Raw genomic sequence first — 19,731 nt, 5'->3', positions numbered from 1 at the left:
TGGGGAAATTGGTTAAAAATGGGGGGAAATGGGTTAAAAATGGGGGGAAATCGGTTAAAAATGGGGGAAATTGGTTAAAAATGGGGGGAAATTGCTTAAAAATGGGGAAATGGGTTAAAAATGGGGGGAAATGGGGGAAAATGGGGGGAAATGGGTTAAAAATGGGGGAAAATGGGAAGAAAAGAGGCGGGATTGAGAAAATGGGGTAAAAATTGGGGTGGAAAAGGGCAGAATTGGGTAAAATGGGGTAAAAAGGGTGGATTTAGGGGGACAAGAAGGGTAAATGGGGGGGTTCACCCCCCCCCCCTTTGCTCACCTCCAGCTCCGCCCCCTCGGGGTCCTTGTCCCCGCCCTCAAAGGGGCGGAGCGAAGCCAGGAGGCGCACGCAGGCCCGGCGCCGATTGGCTGGCTCCCAGCAGCCGAAAGCCTATGGGAGGAGAGAGGGGGGCAGGGGGCGGGGCTTAAGGATGGGGCAGGGCCTATGGGCAACAGGGGCCAATAGGAGACTATGTGAGCATGGATAAAGGGGCGTGGCCTAATGAAGAGGGGCGTGGCCTGTGGGAAGGGCCAATAGGAGGCATTATGGGTATGGGGGTGTGGCCTAAGGACAGTGAGAGCCAATAGGAAGCTATGAGGGCTATGGGGGTTTGGGTTAAGTGGGGGCGTGGCCTATGGGATTGAAGGGACAATAGGAAAGGAGCAATAGGAAGCATTATGGGCTTGGGGGCGTGGCTTAAGGGGTGGGGGCGTGACCTATGGGATTGAAGGGCCAATAGGAAGCATTATATGCTTAAGGGGTGGGGATGGCTTAAGAGGAAGGGGGCGTGGTTAAGGGGAGGGGGCGTGGCCTATGTGTAACGAAGGGCCAACAGACAGCATTATGGACAATGGGCGTGGCTTAAGGGAGGAAAGGGGAGTGGCTTGAGGGGAGTGGCTTAAAGGGAGGGGCGTGGCTTAAGGGGGGGAGTGGCTTATGGGCATGAAGCACCATTAGGAAGCATTATGGGCAATGGGGGCACTGCTTAAGGGGAGGGGCGTGGCCTAAGAGGAAGGGGCGTGGCTTAAGGGCGAAGGGGCGTGGCTTGAAGGGGGAGTGGTCTAAAGGGATGAAGCGCCTTTAGGAAGCATTGAATGCAATGGGGGCACTGCTTAAGGGGAGGGGCGTGGCTTAAGGGCGAAGGGGCGTGACTTAAAGGGGCGTGGCTTGAGGGCGAAGGGGCGTGACTTAAGGGGGAGTGGCTTTAAGGGGCGTGGCCTATGGGAGTGAAGCACCATTAGGAAGCATGATGGGCAGTGGGGGCACTGCTTAAGTGGAGGGGCGTGGCTTAAGGGCAGAGGGGCGTGGCTTAGAGGCGAAGGGCGTGGCTTTAAGGGGCGTGGCTTAATGGCGAAGGGGCGTGGCTTGAAGGGGGAGTGGTCTAAAGGGATGAAGCGCCTTTAGGAAGCATTGAATGCAATGGGGGCACTGCTTAAGGGGAGGGGCGTGGCCTAAGGGGAAGGGGCGTGGCTTAAGGGCCAAGGGGCGTGGCTTAAGGGGGCGTGGCCTACCTGGAGGAGGCAGCGCAGCGCCTCCTGCTGGACGGGCGGGTGCCGGCGGCAGGCACCCATGAGGGCCGTGAGGACCCCGTGGTGACCCCGGGCCAAGGGCTCGGCCAATGAGGGCCCGAGTTCCGAGAGCACCGCCTCCACCTGCGACGGGATTGGACGGGCCTGAGCCCCGCCCCTTTGGCCGCTTGGCCAATGAGGGGGGTGCCTAGGGGGGGCTCTATGGGGATCTGTGGGGGATCTATGGGGCTTTATGGGGCTCTATGGAGTCCCTATGGGACTCTATGGGGTCTCTATAGGGCACTTATGGGTCTCTATGGGGTCTCTATAGGGTCTCTATAGGGCACTTATGGGTCTCTATGGGGCTTTATGGGGCTCTATGGGGTCTCTATAGGGCACTTATGGGTCTCTATGGGGTTCCTATGGGTCTCTATAGACATGGACTCCATGGGACATGAGGTCAACCCCCATTGGGGTCTCTCTATGGGGCACTTGTGGGTCATGTATGGATCCCTATGGAGCACTTATGGGTCCCTATGGAGCACTTATGGGTCCCTATGGGGCACTTATGGGTCCCTATGGGGCACTTAGGGGTTTCTATGGGTCAGTATGGGTCACTTACGGATCTCTGTGGGTCCCTAAGGGTCACCTATGGGTATGTATGAGGCTCTTATGGGTCACTTATGGGTCTCTATGGGTCATGTATGGACCTCTATGGGTCCCTACGGGGCACTTATGGGTCTCTATGGGGCTCTTATGGATCTCTGTGGGTCTCTATGGGGCACTTATGGGTCTCTATGAGTGCCTATGGGCTACTTATGGGTCCCTATGGGTACCACTGGGTCCCTATAGGGCACTTATGGGCCTCTATGGGGTCCATATAGGGTCTCTATGGGTCCCTATGGGTCATGTATGGACCTCTATGGGTCCCTACGGGGCACTTATGGGTCTCTATGGGCCTCTTATGGATCTCTGTGGGTCTCTATGGGGCACTTATGGGTCTCTATGAGTGCCTATGGGCTACTTATGGGTCCCTATGGGTACCACTGGGTCCCTACGGGTCCCTATAGGGCACTTATGGGCCTCTATGGGGTCCATATAGGGTCTCTATGGGTCCCTAGGGGTCATGTATGGATCTCTATGGGTCCCTATGGGGCACTTATGGGTCTCTATGGGACTCTTATGGATCTCTGTGGGTCTCTATGGGGCACTTATGGGTCTCTATGGGGCACTTATGGGTCTCTATGAGTCCCTATGGGCTACTTATGGGTGTCTATGGGTACCAATGGGTCCCTATAGGGCACTTATGGGTCTCTATGGGTCGCTATAGGGCACTTATGGGCCTCTATGGGGTCCATACAGGCTCTCTATGGGTCGCTATGGGTCTCTATGGGCTTCATTCCCCCCCCCCCCCACCTACCACGTCACCGGGGGCGTGGTCCAGCAGGCGCTGCAGGCCGTGATTGGCCACTCGGTGATTGGCCACGCCCTCAGGCGGCCCCGCAGCTCCCATTGGAAGAGCTCCCGCAGAAGGGGCGGAGCCAGCACCGTCATGGCCGCCTCCAGCACCCGGCTGCGTTCGGGGTCCTCCAGCGCCGCCACCAGGCCGCTGGCCAATCAGCAACGAGAGGGGGGGGCGGGACCGGCCAATCAGAGGCCAGGCCCCCCCCCGAGGTAACCAATGAGGAGAGGGGGATGCGAGACAGTGGGAAGGGTGAGTTTTGGGGCTAAAAAGGGCAATTTTGGGGCTGAAAGGGATCATTTTGGGTCTAAAAAGGCAATTTTGGGGCTAAAAGGGATCATTTTGGGGTTAAAAAGGGCAATTTTGGGTCTAAAAGGGATCATTTTGGGGTTAAAAGGGCAATTTTGGGGCTAAAAGGGATCATTTGGGGTCTAAAAAGGGCAATTTTGGGGTTAAAAGGGATCATTTTGGGGTTAAAAAGGGCAATTTTGGGTCTAAAAGGGATCATTTTGGGGACAAAAAGGGCAATTTTGGGGCTAAAAGGGCAATTTTGGGTCTGAAAAGGGATCATTTTGGGGCTAAAAGGGCCGATTTTGGGGCTAAAAGGGATCATTTTGGGGCTAAAAGGGCCGATTTTGGGTCTTAAAGAGCCAATTTTGGGGCTAAAAGGGATCATTTTGGGGTTAAAAAGGGCAATTTTGGGGCTAAAAGGGATCATTTTGGGCTAAAAGGGCCGATTTTGGGTCTTAAAGAGCCAATTTTGGGGCTAAAAGGGATCATTTTGGGGTTAAAAAGGGCAATTTTGGGTCTAAAATGGATCATTTTGGGGCTAAAAGGATCATTTTGGGTCTAAAAGGGCCAATTTTGGGTCTAAAAAGGGCTCATTTTGGGTCTAAAAGGGCTCATTTGGGGGCTAAAAGGGCCAATTTTGGGTCTTAAAGGGCCAATTTTGGGTCTAAAAGGGTCAATTTTGGGGCTAAAAGAGCAATTTTGGGTCTAAAAGGGCCAATTTTGGGCCTAAAAGAGCCAATTTTGGGTCTAAAAGGGTCAATTTTGGGTCTAAAAGGGCCAATTTTGGGTCTAAAAGGGCTCATTTTGGGTCTGAAAAGGGGTGGGAGCGAGGCACCAATGAGAGCGCAGGCGGGAAGCGGGCAGCAGCCAATGAGGGGGGAACTCACCCGGGGCCGGGGGCGAGCTGGCCAATGAGAGCGCGGCAGAGGCGGGCGCAGGCAGGCGATTGGCTGCGGTGCAGCACCTCGAGCGCCACCTGCAGGCAGAGGCTGGCGCAGGGCGGGGACAGGAGGGCTGGGGGGTTAATGAGGGGTAATTAACACTAATTAACATTAATTAACGCTAATTAGGGGTAATTAAGGCTAATTAAGAGCTATGCGTAATAAGGACTAATTAATATGCTAATTAAGCTCCATAAAAGGGGTAAATGAGGGACAATTAAAAGTAATTAAGACCGGAAGATGATTCAAACTAATTAATTAAATAAGATTAATTAGTAATGCTAATTAGCCTCTAAAATTAATTAATAGTAATTAATGGACTAATAGCGCTAAGTGAATAAAGTAATTAATAGATATTTTAATTAATATTTTAATTAATTTTGAGTTATTATTGGTGTAATTCAGTTTGTTGGGATAATTAAGAATAATAAACAGTAATTAAGAACTAAAGGTAATCAGGCATAATTAAAGGAGTAATTAAGCTAATTAGATGGGATAATAAAGGGAAATGGAATGGTAATTAAGAGACAAAGGTGATTAGCACTCATTAACACAATTTAATTAATTAATTAACTAATTATTACAATTAAATTAATTAAATCATGAGAAATTAAGTAGTAACTAATGGTAATTAAGGCCTAAAAGTAATTGAAAGGAAATAATAAAGTAATTAAGTTAATTAAACGGGTGATTAAGGGACTATTAACAGTTACTAAGAATTAAAAACAATTACAAGTAATTAATGGAGTATTAAGCTAATTAAATGGACTAATTATGAAGTAATTAAGAGCCAATAAAAATAATAGTAATTAATGGGGTAATTAAGTTATTAAATGGGATAACTAAGGAGAAATCAATGGTAATTAGGAGTTAAAGGCAATTAGAAGGGATTAATAGTGTAACTAAGTTAATTAAACAGGGTCATTAAGGGGTAGGGGTAATGAAGGGTGTACTTGGAGCACTTAAGGGCAATTAAGGGGGTAATTAGGGGTAAAAGTAATTAAGTGGACATAATTAAGAGCAATCAAAGAGAATAATATCTGAGAGCAATTAGGGACAATTAGAACACAATTAATTAGTGCTATAATTAAGACAATGAAAAATAATTAGCAAGGTAATAATGAGAAGTTTGGTAATTAGATGATTAATGTTATGCTAATTAGGGTAAATTCATCTAGGTAATTAAAATTAAGCAGGTGGGTAATTAAGGTTTTGGGGGCTAATTAATAGACATAATTAAGAATTAATTAAAGACTAATTAAGAAATAAAGGTATTATGGGGTTATTAACAACACAATTAGCAGTAATTAAAGGTAATTAACAGTTAATTAAAGGCTTAACGTGATTAATTAAGGTTACAGATAATTAAGGGGTTAATTAAGAGCACTCAAAGACAACAACTAAGACTAATTAACACTAATTAAAACCTGAATAATTAAAGCTGTAATATCATCTAATTAAGGATATAAAAATTAACAACCTAATAATGAAAAGCTTGTTAATTAGATAATAATATGCTAATTAGAGACAATTCATCTAGCTGATTAACTGCAATTAAAGCTGTAATTACACCTGATTAAGAAGATAAAAAATAATTAACAACCTAATAATGAAGAATTTGTTAATTAGATAATAATACGCTAATTAGGGTCAATTCATCTAGATAATTAACTGCAATTAAGCAGTTGGGTAATTAGATTTGGGGGGCTAATTAATAGAATTAAGTGCAATTAAAAACTATTTAAGAATTAATTAAAGGCATTGTGGGGTAATTAAGGACATAATTAGCACTAATTAAGAGTGCTTAACAAGTAAAGGCTTAATTAGCATGTAATTAATTAGGGGTAATTAAGGGGTTAATTAAAAGCATTCAAAGACAACAAATAATATCTGAGTATAATTAACACTAATTATAAGTAATTCAATCTAATTAAGACAATAATAATTAAACAATGTAATAATGAGGAGTCTGTTAATTAGATAATTAATAATATGCTAATTAGGCTCAATTCATGTATGTAATTAACTGCAATTAAGCAGTTGGGTAATTAGGTGTAATTCCGGCTAATCAAGATCAGTAATTAGGGGGGTAATTAACAGTAATTCCACATTAATTAAAGGCATTATTTGGGATAATTAATGGGCTAATTAGGAGCAATTAATAGCTAGTTAAAGGCTTAATTAGGAGGTAATTAATTAAACCACCGAGTAATGAGGAGTTTGTTAATTAGATGATTAATAATATGCTAATTAGGGTCAATTCATCCAGGTAATTAACAGCAATTAAGCAGTTGGGTAATTAGGTGTAATTCCGGGTAATCAAGATGAATAATTAGGAAATAATTAACAGTAATTCCACATTAATTAAAGGCATTATTTGGGATAATTAATGGGCTAATTAGGAGCAATTAATAGCCAATTAAAGGCTTAATTAGGAGGTAATTAATTAGGGTTAATTAAGAGCACACTCACAGTGCAGGTGCTTCTCAAAGGCCTCCGCCAGCTGCTCCAGCAGGGGGGGGAAGGAGGGCGGAAGCTCCGCCCCCTTTGCCTCTGGCCCCGCCCCATTGGCTGCAGGCTCCGCCCCTTTCTCCTTTGGCTCCGCCTCCTGGGCTGCAGGCCACGCCCCTCCAGGGGGGCGCGCTAGGGGGGGGAGGGAGCCCCTTTAGCACCCCCATAGCCCCCCTATAACCGCCCCATAGCCCCCTATAGCGCCCCATAGCCCCCTATAACCGCCCCATAGCCCCCTATAGCGCCCCATAGCCCCCTATAACCCCCCCATAGCCCCCCTTTAACCACCCCATAGCCCCCTATAGCACCCCATAGCCCCCTATAGCACCCCCATAGCCCCCTATAACCGCCCCATAGCCCCCTATAACCCCCCCATAGGCCCCTATAACCCCCCCATAGCCCCCTTTAACCCCCCTTTAACCCCCTTTAACCCCCCCATAGCCCCCTATAACCACCCCATAGCCCCCCTATAACCCCCCCATAGCCCCCTTATAACCACCCCATAGACCCCCTTTAACCCCCTATAGCCCCCTATAACCCCCCCATAGCCCCCCTTTAACCCCCCCATAGCCCCCTATAGCACCCTATAGCGCCCCATATCCCCCCATAGCCCCCTATAGCGCCCCATAGCCCCCTTTAATCCCCCATAGCCCCTTTAACCCCCCATAACCCCCCCATAGCCCCCCTTAAGCCCCCCATAGCTCCTTTTACTCCCCCATAGCCCCCTTTAACCGCCCCATAGCCCCCTATAGCACCCCCATAGCCCCCTATAACCTCCCCATAGCCCCCTACAGCACCCCATAGCCCCCTATAACCACCCCATAGCCCCCTTTAACCCCCCCATAGCCCCCTTTAACCACCCCATAGTCCCCTTATAACCACCCCATAGCCCCCTTTAACCGCCCCATAGCCCCCTATAGCCCCCTATAGCACCCTATAGCCCCCTATAGCACCCTATAGCACCCTATAGCACCCTATAGCACCCTATAGCACCCTATAGCCCCCTATAGCCCCCTATAGCACCCTATAGCCCCCCCCCATGCCTTTACCTGCCTCGGGGGCCCCCCCCAGCACCCGGAGCAGCGCCCGCAGCACGAAGCTACTTGGGGGGTGCCTGGCGATCGTCACCAGCTCCCCCCCCACGGCGCCCCCCAAGTGCCCTATAGCGGCTTCCACCTGCCCCATAGCGGCCTCCCCCTGCCCCATAGCGGCCTCCCCCTGCCCCATAGCGGCCAGCACACGGAGCAAGGCTGCTTCCAGCACCCGAGCACCCAAAGGGTGCCCCATAGGGCCCTGAAGCCCCCCTTGGATGAGGTGGGGCAGGAGCTGCCCCATAAGCGGCAATGGGGCCGTGGGGAGAAGGGCCTGGAGCAGGCGGGAGCCCCATGGGTCCAGGGCGAGGGCGGGGATGCTCCTGGAGGCCTCGTGGAGGACGTTGGGGGCGAAAAGGGCTGCGGAGAGAAGGGAAATGAGGCAAAAAAGGGGGAATTTCCCCCAAAAATGAGGGGGGAAAGGGGGGGGAAGGGGTTCAAAAGGGGGAAGGAAGAGGGGAAAAGGGGGGGATGGGGGAAAATGGGGACAAAAAGGGGGAAATGGGGCGAAAATGGGGACAAAAAGGGGGAAAATGGGGCGAAAATGGGGCAAAATGGGGCAAAATGGGGCCAAAAAGGGTGAAAATAAGGTCAAAATGGGGCAAAATGGGGCAAAAAAGGGTGAAAATGGGGCCAAATGGGGCCAAAAAGGGTGAAAATGGGGGCAAAATGGGGCAAAATGGGGCCAAAAAGGGTGAAAATGGGGCCAAAATGGGGCAAAATGGGGCCAAAAAGGGTGAAAATGGGGCCAAAATGGGGCAAAATGGGGCCAAAAAGGGTGAAAATGGGGCCAAAATGGGGCAAAATGGGGCCAAAAAGGGTGAAAATGGGGCCAAAATGGGGCAAAATGGGGCCAAAAAGGGTGAAAATGGGGCCAAAATGGGGCAAATGGGGCCAAAAAGGGTGAAAATGGGGACAAATGGGGACAAGAAGGGTGAAAAGGGGCCAAAATCGGTCAAAATGAGGCCAAATAGGGCCAAAAAGAGTGAAAATGGGGCCAAAATGGGGCAAAATGGGGCCAAAAAGGGTGAAAATGGGGCCAAATGGGGCCAAGAAGGGTGAAAATGGGGCCAAAAAGGGTGAAAATGGGGCCAAAAAGGGTGAAAATGAGTCCAAAATGGACCCAAACGGATGAAAATGGGGCCAAATAGGGTGAAAATGGGGCCAAATGGGGCCAAAATGGGTGAACATGGGTAAAAAATGGGACAAAAAGGGTGAAAATGGGTCCAAAATGGGGCAAATGGGGCCAAAAAGAGTGAAAATGGGGCCAAAAAGGGTGAAAATGGGTCCAAATGGGGCCAAAAAGGGTGAAAATGGGGCCAAAAAGGGTGAAAATGGGGCCAAAGTGGGTCTAAATAAGAACCCCCAAACCCCATTAAGAACCCCCCAAACCGCCTTAAGAAACCCCAAAACCCCCTTAAGAACCCCAAAACCCCTTTAAGAACCCCCCAAAACCCCCTTAAGAACCCCCCAAACCCCCTTAAGAACCCCCCAAACCCCCTTAAGAACCCCAAAACCCCCTTAAGAACCCCCAAAACCCCCTTAAGAACCCCAAAACCCCCTTAAGAACCCCAAAAACCCCATTAAGAACCCCCCAAACCCCCTTAAGAACCCCAAAACCCCCTTAAGAACCCCAAAACCCCCTTAAGAACCCCCCAAACCCCCTTAAGAAGCCCAAAACCCCTTTAAGAACCCCCAAAACCCCCTTAAGAAGCCCCCAAAACCCCTTTAATAACCCCAAAACCACCTTAAGAAACCCCAAACCCCCTTAAGAACCCCAAAACCCCCTTAAGAACCCCAAAACCCCGTTAAGAACCCCAAAACCCCGTTAAGAACCCCAAAACCCCGTTAAGAACCCCCCAAAACCCCCTTAAGAACACCCCAAACCCCCTTAAGAACCCCCAAAACCCCCTTAAGAACCCCCAAACCCCCTTAAGAACCCCCCAAACCCCCTTAAGAACCCCAAAACCCCCTTAAGAACCCCCAAAACCCCCTTAAGAACCCCCCAAAACCCCTTTAAGAACCCCAAAACCCCGTTAAGAACCCCAAAACCCCCTTAAGAACCCCCAAAACCCCTTTAAGAACCCCAAAACCCCTTTAAGAACCCCCAAACCCTCTTAAGAACCCCCAAACCCCCTTAAGAACCCCCCAAAACCCCTTTAAGAACCCCCAAAACCCCCTTAAGAACCCCAACCCCCCTTAAGAACCCCCCAAAACTCCTTTAAGAACCCCCCAAACCCCCTTAAGAACCCCCAAACCCCCTTAAGAACCCCCAAAACCCCCTTAAGAACCCCCAAAACCCCCTTAAGAACCCCCCAAAACCCCCTTAAGGACCCCAAAACCCCCTTAAGGACCCCAAAACCCCCTTAAGAAGCCCCCAAAACCCCCTTAAGAACCCCAAAACCCCCTTAAGAACCCCCCAAACCCCGTTAACAACCCCAAAACCCCCTTAAGAACCCCCAAAACCCCCTTAAGAACCCCAAAACCCACTTAAGAAGCCCAAAACCCCCTTTAAGAACCCCCAAAACCCCCTTAAGAGCCCCCAAAACCCCTTTAAGAACCCCCCAAAACCCCTTTAAGAACCCCAAAACCCCGTTAAGAACCCCCAAACCCCCTTAAAAACCCCCTTAAGAACCCCCAAAACCCCGTTAAGAACGCCAAAACCCCTTTAAGAAGCCCCAAATCCCCTCAGGCTCCCCCCTCTCACCGAACTCCTCCGGACTCAGCCCCTCGTGCAGCGTCTCCAGGGCCCTTCGGAAGTAACCGGAGGTTTCGGGGTCCAAGCGGGCCCGAACCGGGGCTTTTAACCGGGTTTTCCCCCCGGTACCGAGCTCGGAGCGGCGGCTCCGCTTCACCGCCATGCTCTGAGGTAAAGCCCGCCTTTTTCCCACAATGCACCGCGGAAAGGGGGAAAATGGCGGCGGCGGGAAGGCCTCGGTGTATCCCAGAATGCACCGCGCTCCAATGCATTCCAATGGACGCCGTGCCTCGGTGTATCCCAGCATGCACCGCGCTCCCAAGTGATTCCAATGGAAGCCATACCTCGGTGTATCCCAACATGCACCGCGCTCCAATGCATTACAATGGAAGCCGTGCCTCGGTGTATCCCAGCATGCATCGCGTTTACATGTATTCCAATGGAAGCCGTGCCTCGGTGTATCCCATCATGCACCGCGCTCAAGTCAATCCAATAGGGTTAAACCTCGGTGTATCCCATCATGCACCGCGCTCCCCATTGATCCCAATGGAAGCCGTGCCTCGGTGTATCCCATCATGCACCGCGCTCAACGCATTCCAACGTGCTTAAACCTCTGTGTATCCCATCATGCACCGCGCTCCCATTGACTCCAATAGACCTATGCCTCGCTATATCCCATCACACCCCGCGCTCCCCATTGATTCCAATGAAAGCCATACCTCGGTTTATCCCATCATGCACCGTGCTCCCAATTGATTCCAATGGAAGCCATACCTCGGTGTATCCCATCATGCACCGCGCTCAATTCATTCCAACGTGCTTAAACCTCGCTATATCCCATCATGCACCGCGCTCCCATTCACCCCAATGGAAGCCATACCTCGGTGTATCCCATCATGCACCGCGCTCCCATTCACCCCAATGGAAGCCATACCTCGGTGTATCCCATCATGCACCGCGCTCAACGCATTCCAACGTGCTTAAACCTCGCTGTATCCCATCATGCACCGCGCTCCCTATTGATTCCAATGGAAGCCATACCTCGGTGTATCCCATCATGCCCCGCGCTCCCATTCATCCCAATGGAAGCCATACCTCGGTGTATCCCATCATGCACCGCGCTCCCATTCACCCCAATGGAAGCCATACCTCGGTGTATCCCATCATGCACCGCGCTCAACGCATTCCAACGTGCTTAAACCTCGCTGTATCCCATCATGCACCGCGCTCCCTATTGATTCCAATGGAAGCCATACCTCGGTGTATCCCATCATGCACCGCGCTCCCTATTGATTCCAATGGAAGCCATACCTCGGTGTATCCCATCATGCACCACGCTCCCCATTCACCCCAATGGAAGCCATACCTCGGTGTATCCCATCATGCACCGCGCTCCCTAATGATTCCAATGGAAGCCATACCTCGGTGTATCCCATCATGCACCGCGCTCCCCATTCACCCCAATGGAAGCCATACCTCGGTGTATCCCATCACGCCCCGCGCTCCCCATTCACCCCAATGGAAGCCATACCTCGGTGTATCCCATCATGCACCGCGCTCCCATTCACCCCAATGGAAGCCATACCTCGGTGTATCCCATCATGCACCGCGCTCAACGCATTCCAACGTGCTTAAACCTCGCTGTATCCCATCATGCACCGCGCTCCCTATTGATTCCAATGGAAGCCATACCTCGGTGTATCCCATCATGCCCCGCGCTCCCTATTGATTCCAATGGAAGCCATACCTCGGTGTATCCCATCACGCCCCGCGCTCCCCATTCACCCCAATGGAAGCCATACCTCGGTGTATCCCATCATGCACCGCGCTCAATTCATTCCAACGTGCTTAAACCTCGGTGTATCCCATCACGCCCCGCGCCCCCATTCACCCCAATGGAAGCCATACCTCGGTGTATCCCATCATGCACCGCGCTCCCCATTGATCCCAATGGAAGCCATACCTCGGTGTATCCCATCATGCACCGCGCTCAATTCATTCCAACGTGCTTAAACCTCGGTGTATCCCATCATGCACCGCGCTCCCATTGATCCCAATGGAAGCCATACCTCGGTGTATCCCATCACGCCCCGCGCTCCCCATTCACCCCAATGGAAGCCATACCTCGGTGTATCCCACAATACCCCGCGCTCCCATTCACCCCAATGGCCCTCCCTACCTCTCTATATCCCATCCTGCCCCGCGCTCCCCCTCCCAGAAGCCTTTGCGGCCCCTCCCGGCTCTCTCGGACGCCTCCGGTCGCTCCCGTAAGAACCCGGAGGGGGGGGGGAGGGGGGGGAAAGGGGGGGAGGGGGGGGAGGGGGAGGGGGGGGTGGGGGGAGGGGCCTCGGATGCTTCCCCTCCCCCCACCTCCTTCTCGTTCTTTCCAGCAGGATCTCGGGGCCCCCAACGGGAGCCATGGTGAGGGAGAAACCCCGCCCCCAGCGCGGCCCCATAGAGACCCATAGAGACCCATAGGGAGCCATAGGGAGCCATTGAGACCCCATTGAGACCCATTGAGACCCATAGGGACACATAGGGACCCATAGAGACCCATAGGGACACATAGAGACACATAGAGACCCATAGAGAACCCATAGAGACCCCATTGAGACCCATAGGGAGCCATTGAGACCCATAGAGACCCATAGGGACCCCATTGAGACCGATAGAGACCCATAGAGACCCATTGAGACCCATAGAGAGCCATAGGGAGCCATTGAGACCCATAGAGACCCATAGAGACCCCATTGAGACCCATAGGGAGCCATTGAGAGCCATTGAGACCAATAGGGACACCATAGAGACCCATTGAACCCCATAGAGACCCATAAAGACCCATAGAGACCCATAGAGACCCATTGCCCCCCATTGTCCCCCCATTGCCCCCCATTGCCCCCATTGAACCCCATAGAGACCCATAGAGACCCATTGCCCCCCATTGTCCCCCCATTGACCCCCATTGCCCCCATTGAACCCCATAGGGACCCATAGAGACCCATTGACCCCCATTCCCCCCCATTGCCCCCATTGAACCCCATTGCCCCCACTGACCCCATAGAGCCCCATAGAGACCCATTGAGCCCCATTGCCCCCCCATTGAGCCCCATTGAGACCCATTGCCCCCATTGAACCCCATAGAGACCCATAGGGACCCATTGAACCCCACTGAGCCCCACTGAGACCCATTGCCCCCCATTGAGCCCCATTGAACCCCATAGACACCCATAGAGACCCATAGAGACCCATTGCCCCCCATTGAGACCCATAGAGACCCATAGAGCCCCATAGAGCCCCATAGAGCCCCCATAGAGCCCCATAGAGACCCCATAGAGACCCATAGAGACCCATAGAGACCCATAGACACCCATAGAGACCCCATACAGCCCCATAGAGAGCCCATAGAGACACATAGAGACCCCATAGAGACCCCATAGAGACCCATAGAGACCCATAGAGACCCATAGAGCCCCATAGAGACCCATGGAGACCCATAGAGACCCATAGAGACCCCATAGAGACCCCATAGAGCCCCATAGAGCCCCATAGAGACCCCATAGAGCCCCATAGAGCCCCATAGAGCCCCATAGAGCCCCATAGAGACCCCATAGAGACCCATAGACCCCCATAGAGCCCCATAGAGACCCATAGAGACCCATAGAGCCCCATAGACACCCATAGAGACCCCATAGAGCCCCCATAGAGACCCATAGAGACCCCATAGAGCCCCATAGACACCCATAGAGACCCCATAGAGCCCCCATAGAGCCCCATAGAGACCCCATAGAGCCCCATAGAGCCCCCATAGAGCCCCATAGAGCCCCATAGAGACCCATAGAGCCCCATTGATCCCCATTGCCCCCCAGCACGGGCGCCTCAAGTCCCGCCCCCCGGATGTGGGGCGGCTCCGGCAGCGGGAGGAGCGGCTCCGCCAATACCGGGAGAGCATGCGGGAGCTGCGGGAAGGCGTGAGTCACGTGACCCCCAGCCCTGCCCCATAGATCCCTGTGACCCCCAGCCCTGCCCCATAGATCCCTATGAACCCCAGCCCCATAGATCACAGTGACCCCCAACCCTGCCCCATAGATCCCTGTGAACCCCAGCCCCATAGATCCCTGTGAACCCCAACCCTGCCCCATAGATCCCTGTGACCCCCACCCCTGCCCCATAGATCCCTGTGACCCCCAACCCTGCCCCATAGATCCCTGTGACCCCCAACCCTGCCCCATAGATCCCTGTGACCCCCACCCCTGCCCCATAGATCCCTATGAACCCCAGCCCCATAGATCCCTGTGACCCCCAACCCTGCCCCATAGATCCCTGTGAACCCCAGCCCCATAGATCCCTGTGACCCCCACCCCTGCCCCATAGATCCCTGTGACCCCCAACCCTGCCCCATAGATCCCTATGAACCCCAGCCCCATAGATCCCTGTGACCCCCAACCCTGCCCCATAGATCCCTATGAACCCCAGCCCCATAGATCCCTATGAACCCCAGCCCCATAGATCCCTGTGACCCCCACCCCTGCCCCATAGATCCCTGTGACCCCCAACCCTGCCCCATAGATCCCTATGAACCCCAGCCCCATAGATCCCTGTGACCCCCAACCCTGCCCCATAGATCCCTATGAACCCCAGCCCCATAGATCACAGTGACCCCCAACCCTGCCCCATAGATCCCTATGAACCCCTGCCCCATAGCTCCCAATGCTCCCCAGCCCCATAGATCCCATTGACCCCTAACCCCAGCCCCATAGCTCCCAATGACCCCTAAGCCCAGCCCCATAGGTCCCAATGCCCCCCAGCCCCATACATCCCATTGACCCCTAAGCCCAGCCCCACGGCTCCCCATAGACGGGGGGCTCGGTGCTGGCCCTGACGGCCTCGGTGCTGGCGGCCAATCCGGACGTGGCCACGTGCTGGGGGTGGCGCCGGGAAGCGCTGCTATTGGAGCCCCCGGGGCAGTGGTGAGTAACGAGGCCTCCCATTGGCTGCGGAGGGCAATGGGGGGCAATGGGTTTATGGGGCTCTGTGGGTCTCTATGGGTCTCTATGGGGTCTCTATGGGTCTCTGTGGGGTCTCTATGGGTGCCTATGGGTCTCTATGGGGTGTCTATGGGGTGTCTATGGGTCTCTATGGGTCCCTATGGGTCTGTATGGGGTCTCTATGGGTCTCTATGGGTCTCTATGGGGTCTCTGTGGGTCTCTATGGGGTCTCTATGGGTCTCAATGGGGTGTCTGTGGGTCTCTATGGGTCCCTACGGGTCTGTATGGGGTCTCTATGGGTCCCTATGGGTCTCTATGGGGTCTCTGTGGGTCTCTATGGGGTCTCTATGGGTCTCTATGGGTCCTTATAGGTCTGTATGGGCTCTCTATGGGTCTCAATGGGGTGTCTATGGGTCCCTATGGGTCTCTATGGGGTGTCTATGGGGTGTCTATGGGTCTCTATGGGGTCTCTATGGGTCTCTATGGGTCTCTATGGGGTCTCTATGGGTCTCTATGGGTCCCTATGGGTCTCTATGGGTCTCTATGGGGTCTCTATGGGTCTCTATGGGTCTCTATGGGGTCTCTATGGGTCTCTATGGGTCCCTATGGGTCTCTATGGGTCCCTCTGGGTCTCTATGGGCTCTCTATGGGTCTCAATGGGGTGTCTATGGGGTGTCTATGGGTCTCTATGGGTCCCTATGGGTCTCTATGGGGTCTCTATGGGGTCTCTGTGGGTCTCTATGGGGTCTCTATGGGTCTCTATGGGGCCTCTGTGGGTCTCTATGGGGTCTCTGTGGGTCTCTATGGGTCCTTATAGGCCTGTATGGGCTCTCTATGGGTCTCAGTGGGGTGTCTATGGGTCCCTATGGGTCTGTATGGGGTCTCTGTGTGTCCCTATGGGTCCCTATGTGTCTCTATGGGTCCCTGTCTGTCTCTATGGGGTCTCTATGGGTCCCTATGGGTCTCTATGGGGTGTCTATGGGTCTCTATGGGTCTCTATGTGTCCCTATGTGTCCCTATGTGTCTCTATGGGTCTCTATGGGGTCTCTATGGGTCTCTATGGGTCTCTATGGGGTGTCTATGGGGTCTCTATGTCTCCCTATGTGTCTCTATGGGTCTCTATGGGTCTCTATGTGTCTCTATGGGTCCCTATGGGTCTCTATGGGGTGTCTATGGGTCTCTATGGGTCTCTATGGGGTCCCTATGTGTCCCTGTGTGTCTCTATGTGTCCCTATGTGTCTCTATGTGTCTCTATGGGTCTCTATGGGTCTCTATGGGTCTCTATGGGTCTCTATGGGTCTCTATGGGGTCTCTATGGGTCTCTATGGGTCTCTATGGGGTCTCTATGGGTCTCTATGTGTCTCTATGGGTCTCTATGGGTCTCTATGTGTCTCTATGGGTCCCTATGGGTCTCTATGGGGTCTCTATGGGTCTCTATGGGTCTCTATGTGTCTCTATGGGTCCCTATGGGTCTCTATGGGGTCTCTATGGGTCTCTATGGGTCTCTATGGGTCTCTATGGGTCTCTATGGGTCTCTATGTGTCTCTATGGGTCTCTATGGGTCTCTATGTGTCTCTATGGGTCCCTATGGGTCTCTATGTGTCTCTATGGGTCTCTATGTGTCTCTATGGGTCTCTATGTGTCTCTATGGGTCTCTATGTGTCTCTATGGGTCTCTATGTGTCTCTATGGGTCTCTATGGGTCTCTATGGGGTCCCTATGTGTCCCTATGTGTCTCTATGTGTCCCTATGTGTCTCTATGTGTCTCTATGGGTCTCTATGGGTCTCTATGGGTCTCTATGTGTCTCTATGGGTCTCTATGGGTCTCTATGGGGTCTCTATGGGTCTCTATGGGTCTCTATGTGTCTCTATGGGTCCCTATGGGTCTCTATGGGTCTCTATGGGTCTCTATGGGTCTCTATGGGTCTCTATGGGTCTCTATGTGTCTCTATGTGTCTCTATGGGTCCCTATGGGTCTCTATGGGGTCTCTATGTGTCTCTATGGGTCTCTATGTGTCTCTATGGGTCTCTATGGGTCTCTATGGGGTCCCTATGTGTCCCTATGTGTCTCTATGTGTCCCTATGTGTCTCTATGTGTCTCTATGGGTCTCTATGGGTCTCTATGGGTCTCTATGTGTCTCTATGGGTCTCTATGGGTCTCTATGGGGTCTCTATGGGTCTCTATGGGTCTCTATGTGTCTCTATGGGTCCCTATGTGTCTCTATGGGTCTCTATGGGTCTCTATGTGTCTCTATGTGTCTCTATGGGTCCCTATGGGTCTCTATGGGGTCTCTATGGGTCTCTATGGGTCTCTATGTGTCTCTATGGGTCTCTATGTGTCTCTATGGGTCTCTATGGGTCTCTATGGGTCTCTATGTGTCTCTATGTGTCTCTATGGGTCTCTATGGGGCAGGCTGGAGTCGGAGCTGACGTTCGTTGCGAGCTGCCTGGGGGTGAACCCCAAATCCTATGGGGCCTGGCACCACCGGGCCTGGGTCCTCCGCTGGGTCCTAGCGCCCGCCGGTCCCATTGAATCCAATGGGGAGCTCCGCTGGGTCCCTGCGCCCGCCGGTCCCATTGAAGGCAATGGGGAGCTCCGCTGGGTCCCTGCGCCCGCCGGTCCCATTGAATCCAATGGGGAGCTCCGCTGGGTCCCTGCGCCCGCCGGTCCCATTGAATCCAATGGGAAGCTCCGCTGGGTCCCTGCGCCCGCCGGTCCCATTGAATCCAATGGGAAGCTCCGCTGGGTCCCTGCGCCCGCCGGTCCCATTGAATCCAATGGGGAGCTCCGCTGGGTCCCTGCGCCCGCCGGTCTCGATGCTGTTGCTGTAGCCGAGGGGGAGCGGCGCCTCTGCGAGCGCCTCCTGGAGGCCGATCCGAGGAACTGTGAGCTATGGGGGGCTATGGGGTGGGAATGGGGTCCTATGGGGTGCAATGGGGTGGGAATGGGGTTCTATGGGGTGCTATGGGGTGGGAATGGGGTCCTATGGGGTGGGAATGGGGTTCTATGGGGTGGGAATGGGAGGCAATGGGGTGGGAATGGGGTCCTATGGGGTGCAATGGGGTGGGAATGGGGTTCTATGGGGTGGGAATGGGGTGGGAATGGGGTTCTATGGGGTGGGAATGGGGTTCTATGGGGTGGGAATGGGGTGCAATGGGGTGGGAATGGGGTTCTATGGGGTGCAATGGGGTGGGAATGGGGTTCTATGGGGTGGGAATGGGGTTCTATGGGGTGCAATGGGGTGCAATGGGGTGGGAATGGGAGGCAATGGGGTGGGAATGGGGGTTCTATGGGGTAGGAATGGGGTTCTATGGGGTGGGAATGGGAGGCAATGGGGTCCTATGGGGTGCAATGGGGTGCAATGGGGTGGGTATGGGGTTCTATGGGGTGGGAATGGGGTTCTATGGGGTGAGAATGGGGTGCAATGGGGTGGGAATGGGAGTCTATGGGGTGGGAATGGAGGCAATGGGGTGGGAATGGGGTTCAATGGGGTGGGAATGGGGTGGGAATGGGGTTCTATGGGGTGGGAATGGGGTTCTATGGGGTGAGAATGGGGTGCAATGGGGTGGGAATAGGGTTCTATGGGGTGCAATGGCCGGCTATGGGGTGGGAATGGGATGGGAATGGGGTCCTATGGGGTGGGAATGGGGTTCTATGGGGTGGGAATGGGGTCCTATGGGGTGCAATGGGGTGCAATAGGGTGGGAACGGGGTTCTATGGGGTGCTATGGGGTGGGAATGGGGTCCTATGGGGTGGGAATGGGGTTCTATGGGGTGGGAATGGGGTGCAATGGGGTGGGAATGGGGTTCTATGGGGTGGGAATGGGGTGCAATGGGGTGGGAATGGGGTTCTATGGGGTGGGAATTGGGTTCAATGGGGTGGGAATGGGGTTCTATGGGGTGCAATGGGGTGGGAATGGGGTTCTATGGGGTGTAATGGGGTGCAATGGGGTGGGAATGGGGTTCTATGGGGTGGGAATGGGAGGCAATGGGGTGGGAATGGGGTTCTCTGGGGTGAGAATGGGGTGCAATGGGGTGGGAATGGGGTTCTATGGGGTGGGAATGGGAGGCAATGGGGTGGGAATGGGGTTCTATGGGGTGAGAATGGGGTCCTATGGGGTGGGAATGGGGTGCAATGGGGTGGGGAATGGGGTTCTATGGGGTGAGAATGGGGTGCAATGGGGTGGGAATGGGGTGCAATGGGGTGG

The 19,731-nt window shown here is 53.0% G+C and overlaps 1 protein-coding gene across 1 annotated transcript; it reads right to left on the bottom strand.

Moving 5' to 3' along the window:
• Nucleotides 1–295: 295 nt before the first annotated feature.
• Nucleotides 296–10,702, bottom strand: NOP9 (NOP9 nucleolar protein). The gene is made up of 8 exons (XM_061443707.1): nucleotides 10,549–10,702; nucleotides 8,014–8,201; nucleotides 7,800–7,926; nucleotides 6,712–6,882; nucleotides 4,186–4,312; nucleotides 2,966–3,154; nucleotides 1,549–1,689; nucleotides 296–427 (listed from the first exon to the last, which is right to left on the bottom strand). The coding sequence occupies exons 1-8, from the start codon at nucleotides 10,700–10,702 to the stop codon at nucleotides 313–315; spliced, it is 1,212 nt and encodes a 403-aa protein (XP_061299691.1). The 3' UTR covers nucleotides 296–312.
• Nucleotides 10,703–19,731: the final 9,029 nt, after the last annotated feature.

Source organism: Pezoporus flaviventris, unplaced genomic scaffold, assembly GCF_033815535.1.
Source record: "Pezoporus flaviventris isolate CSIRO_AGI_PZ_B2104156 unplaced genomic scaffold, CSIRO_AGI_Pfla_v1 ptg000488l, whole genome shotgun sequence".
In the NCBI taxonomy this organism is placed as follows: Eukaryota; Metazoa; Chordata; class Aves; order Psittaciformes; family Psittacidae; genus Pezoporus; species Pezoporus flaviventris.
Note: the sequence above shows the minus strand (reverse complement) of the source record. Positions and strands in the feature narration are given on the sequence as shown.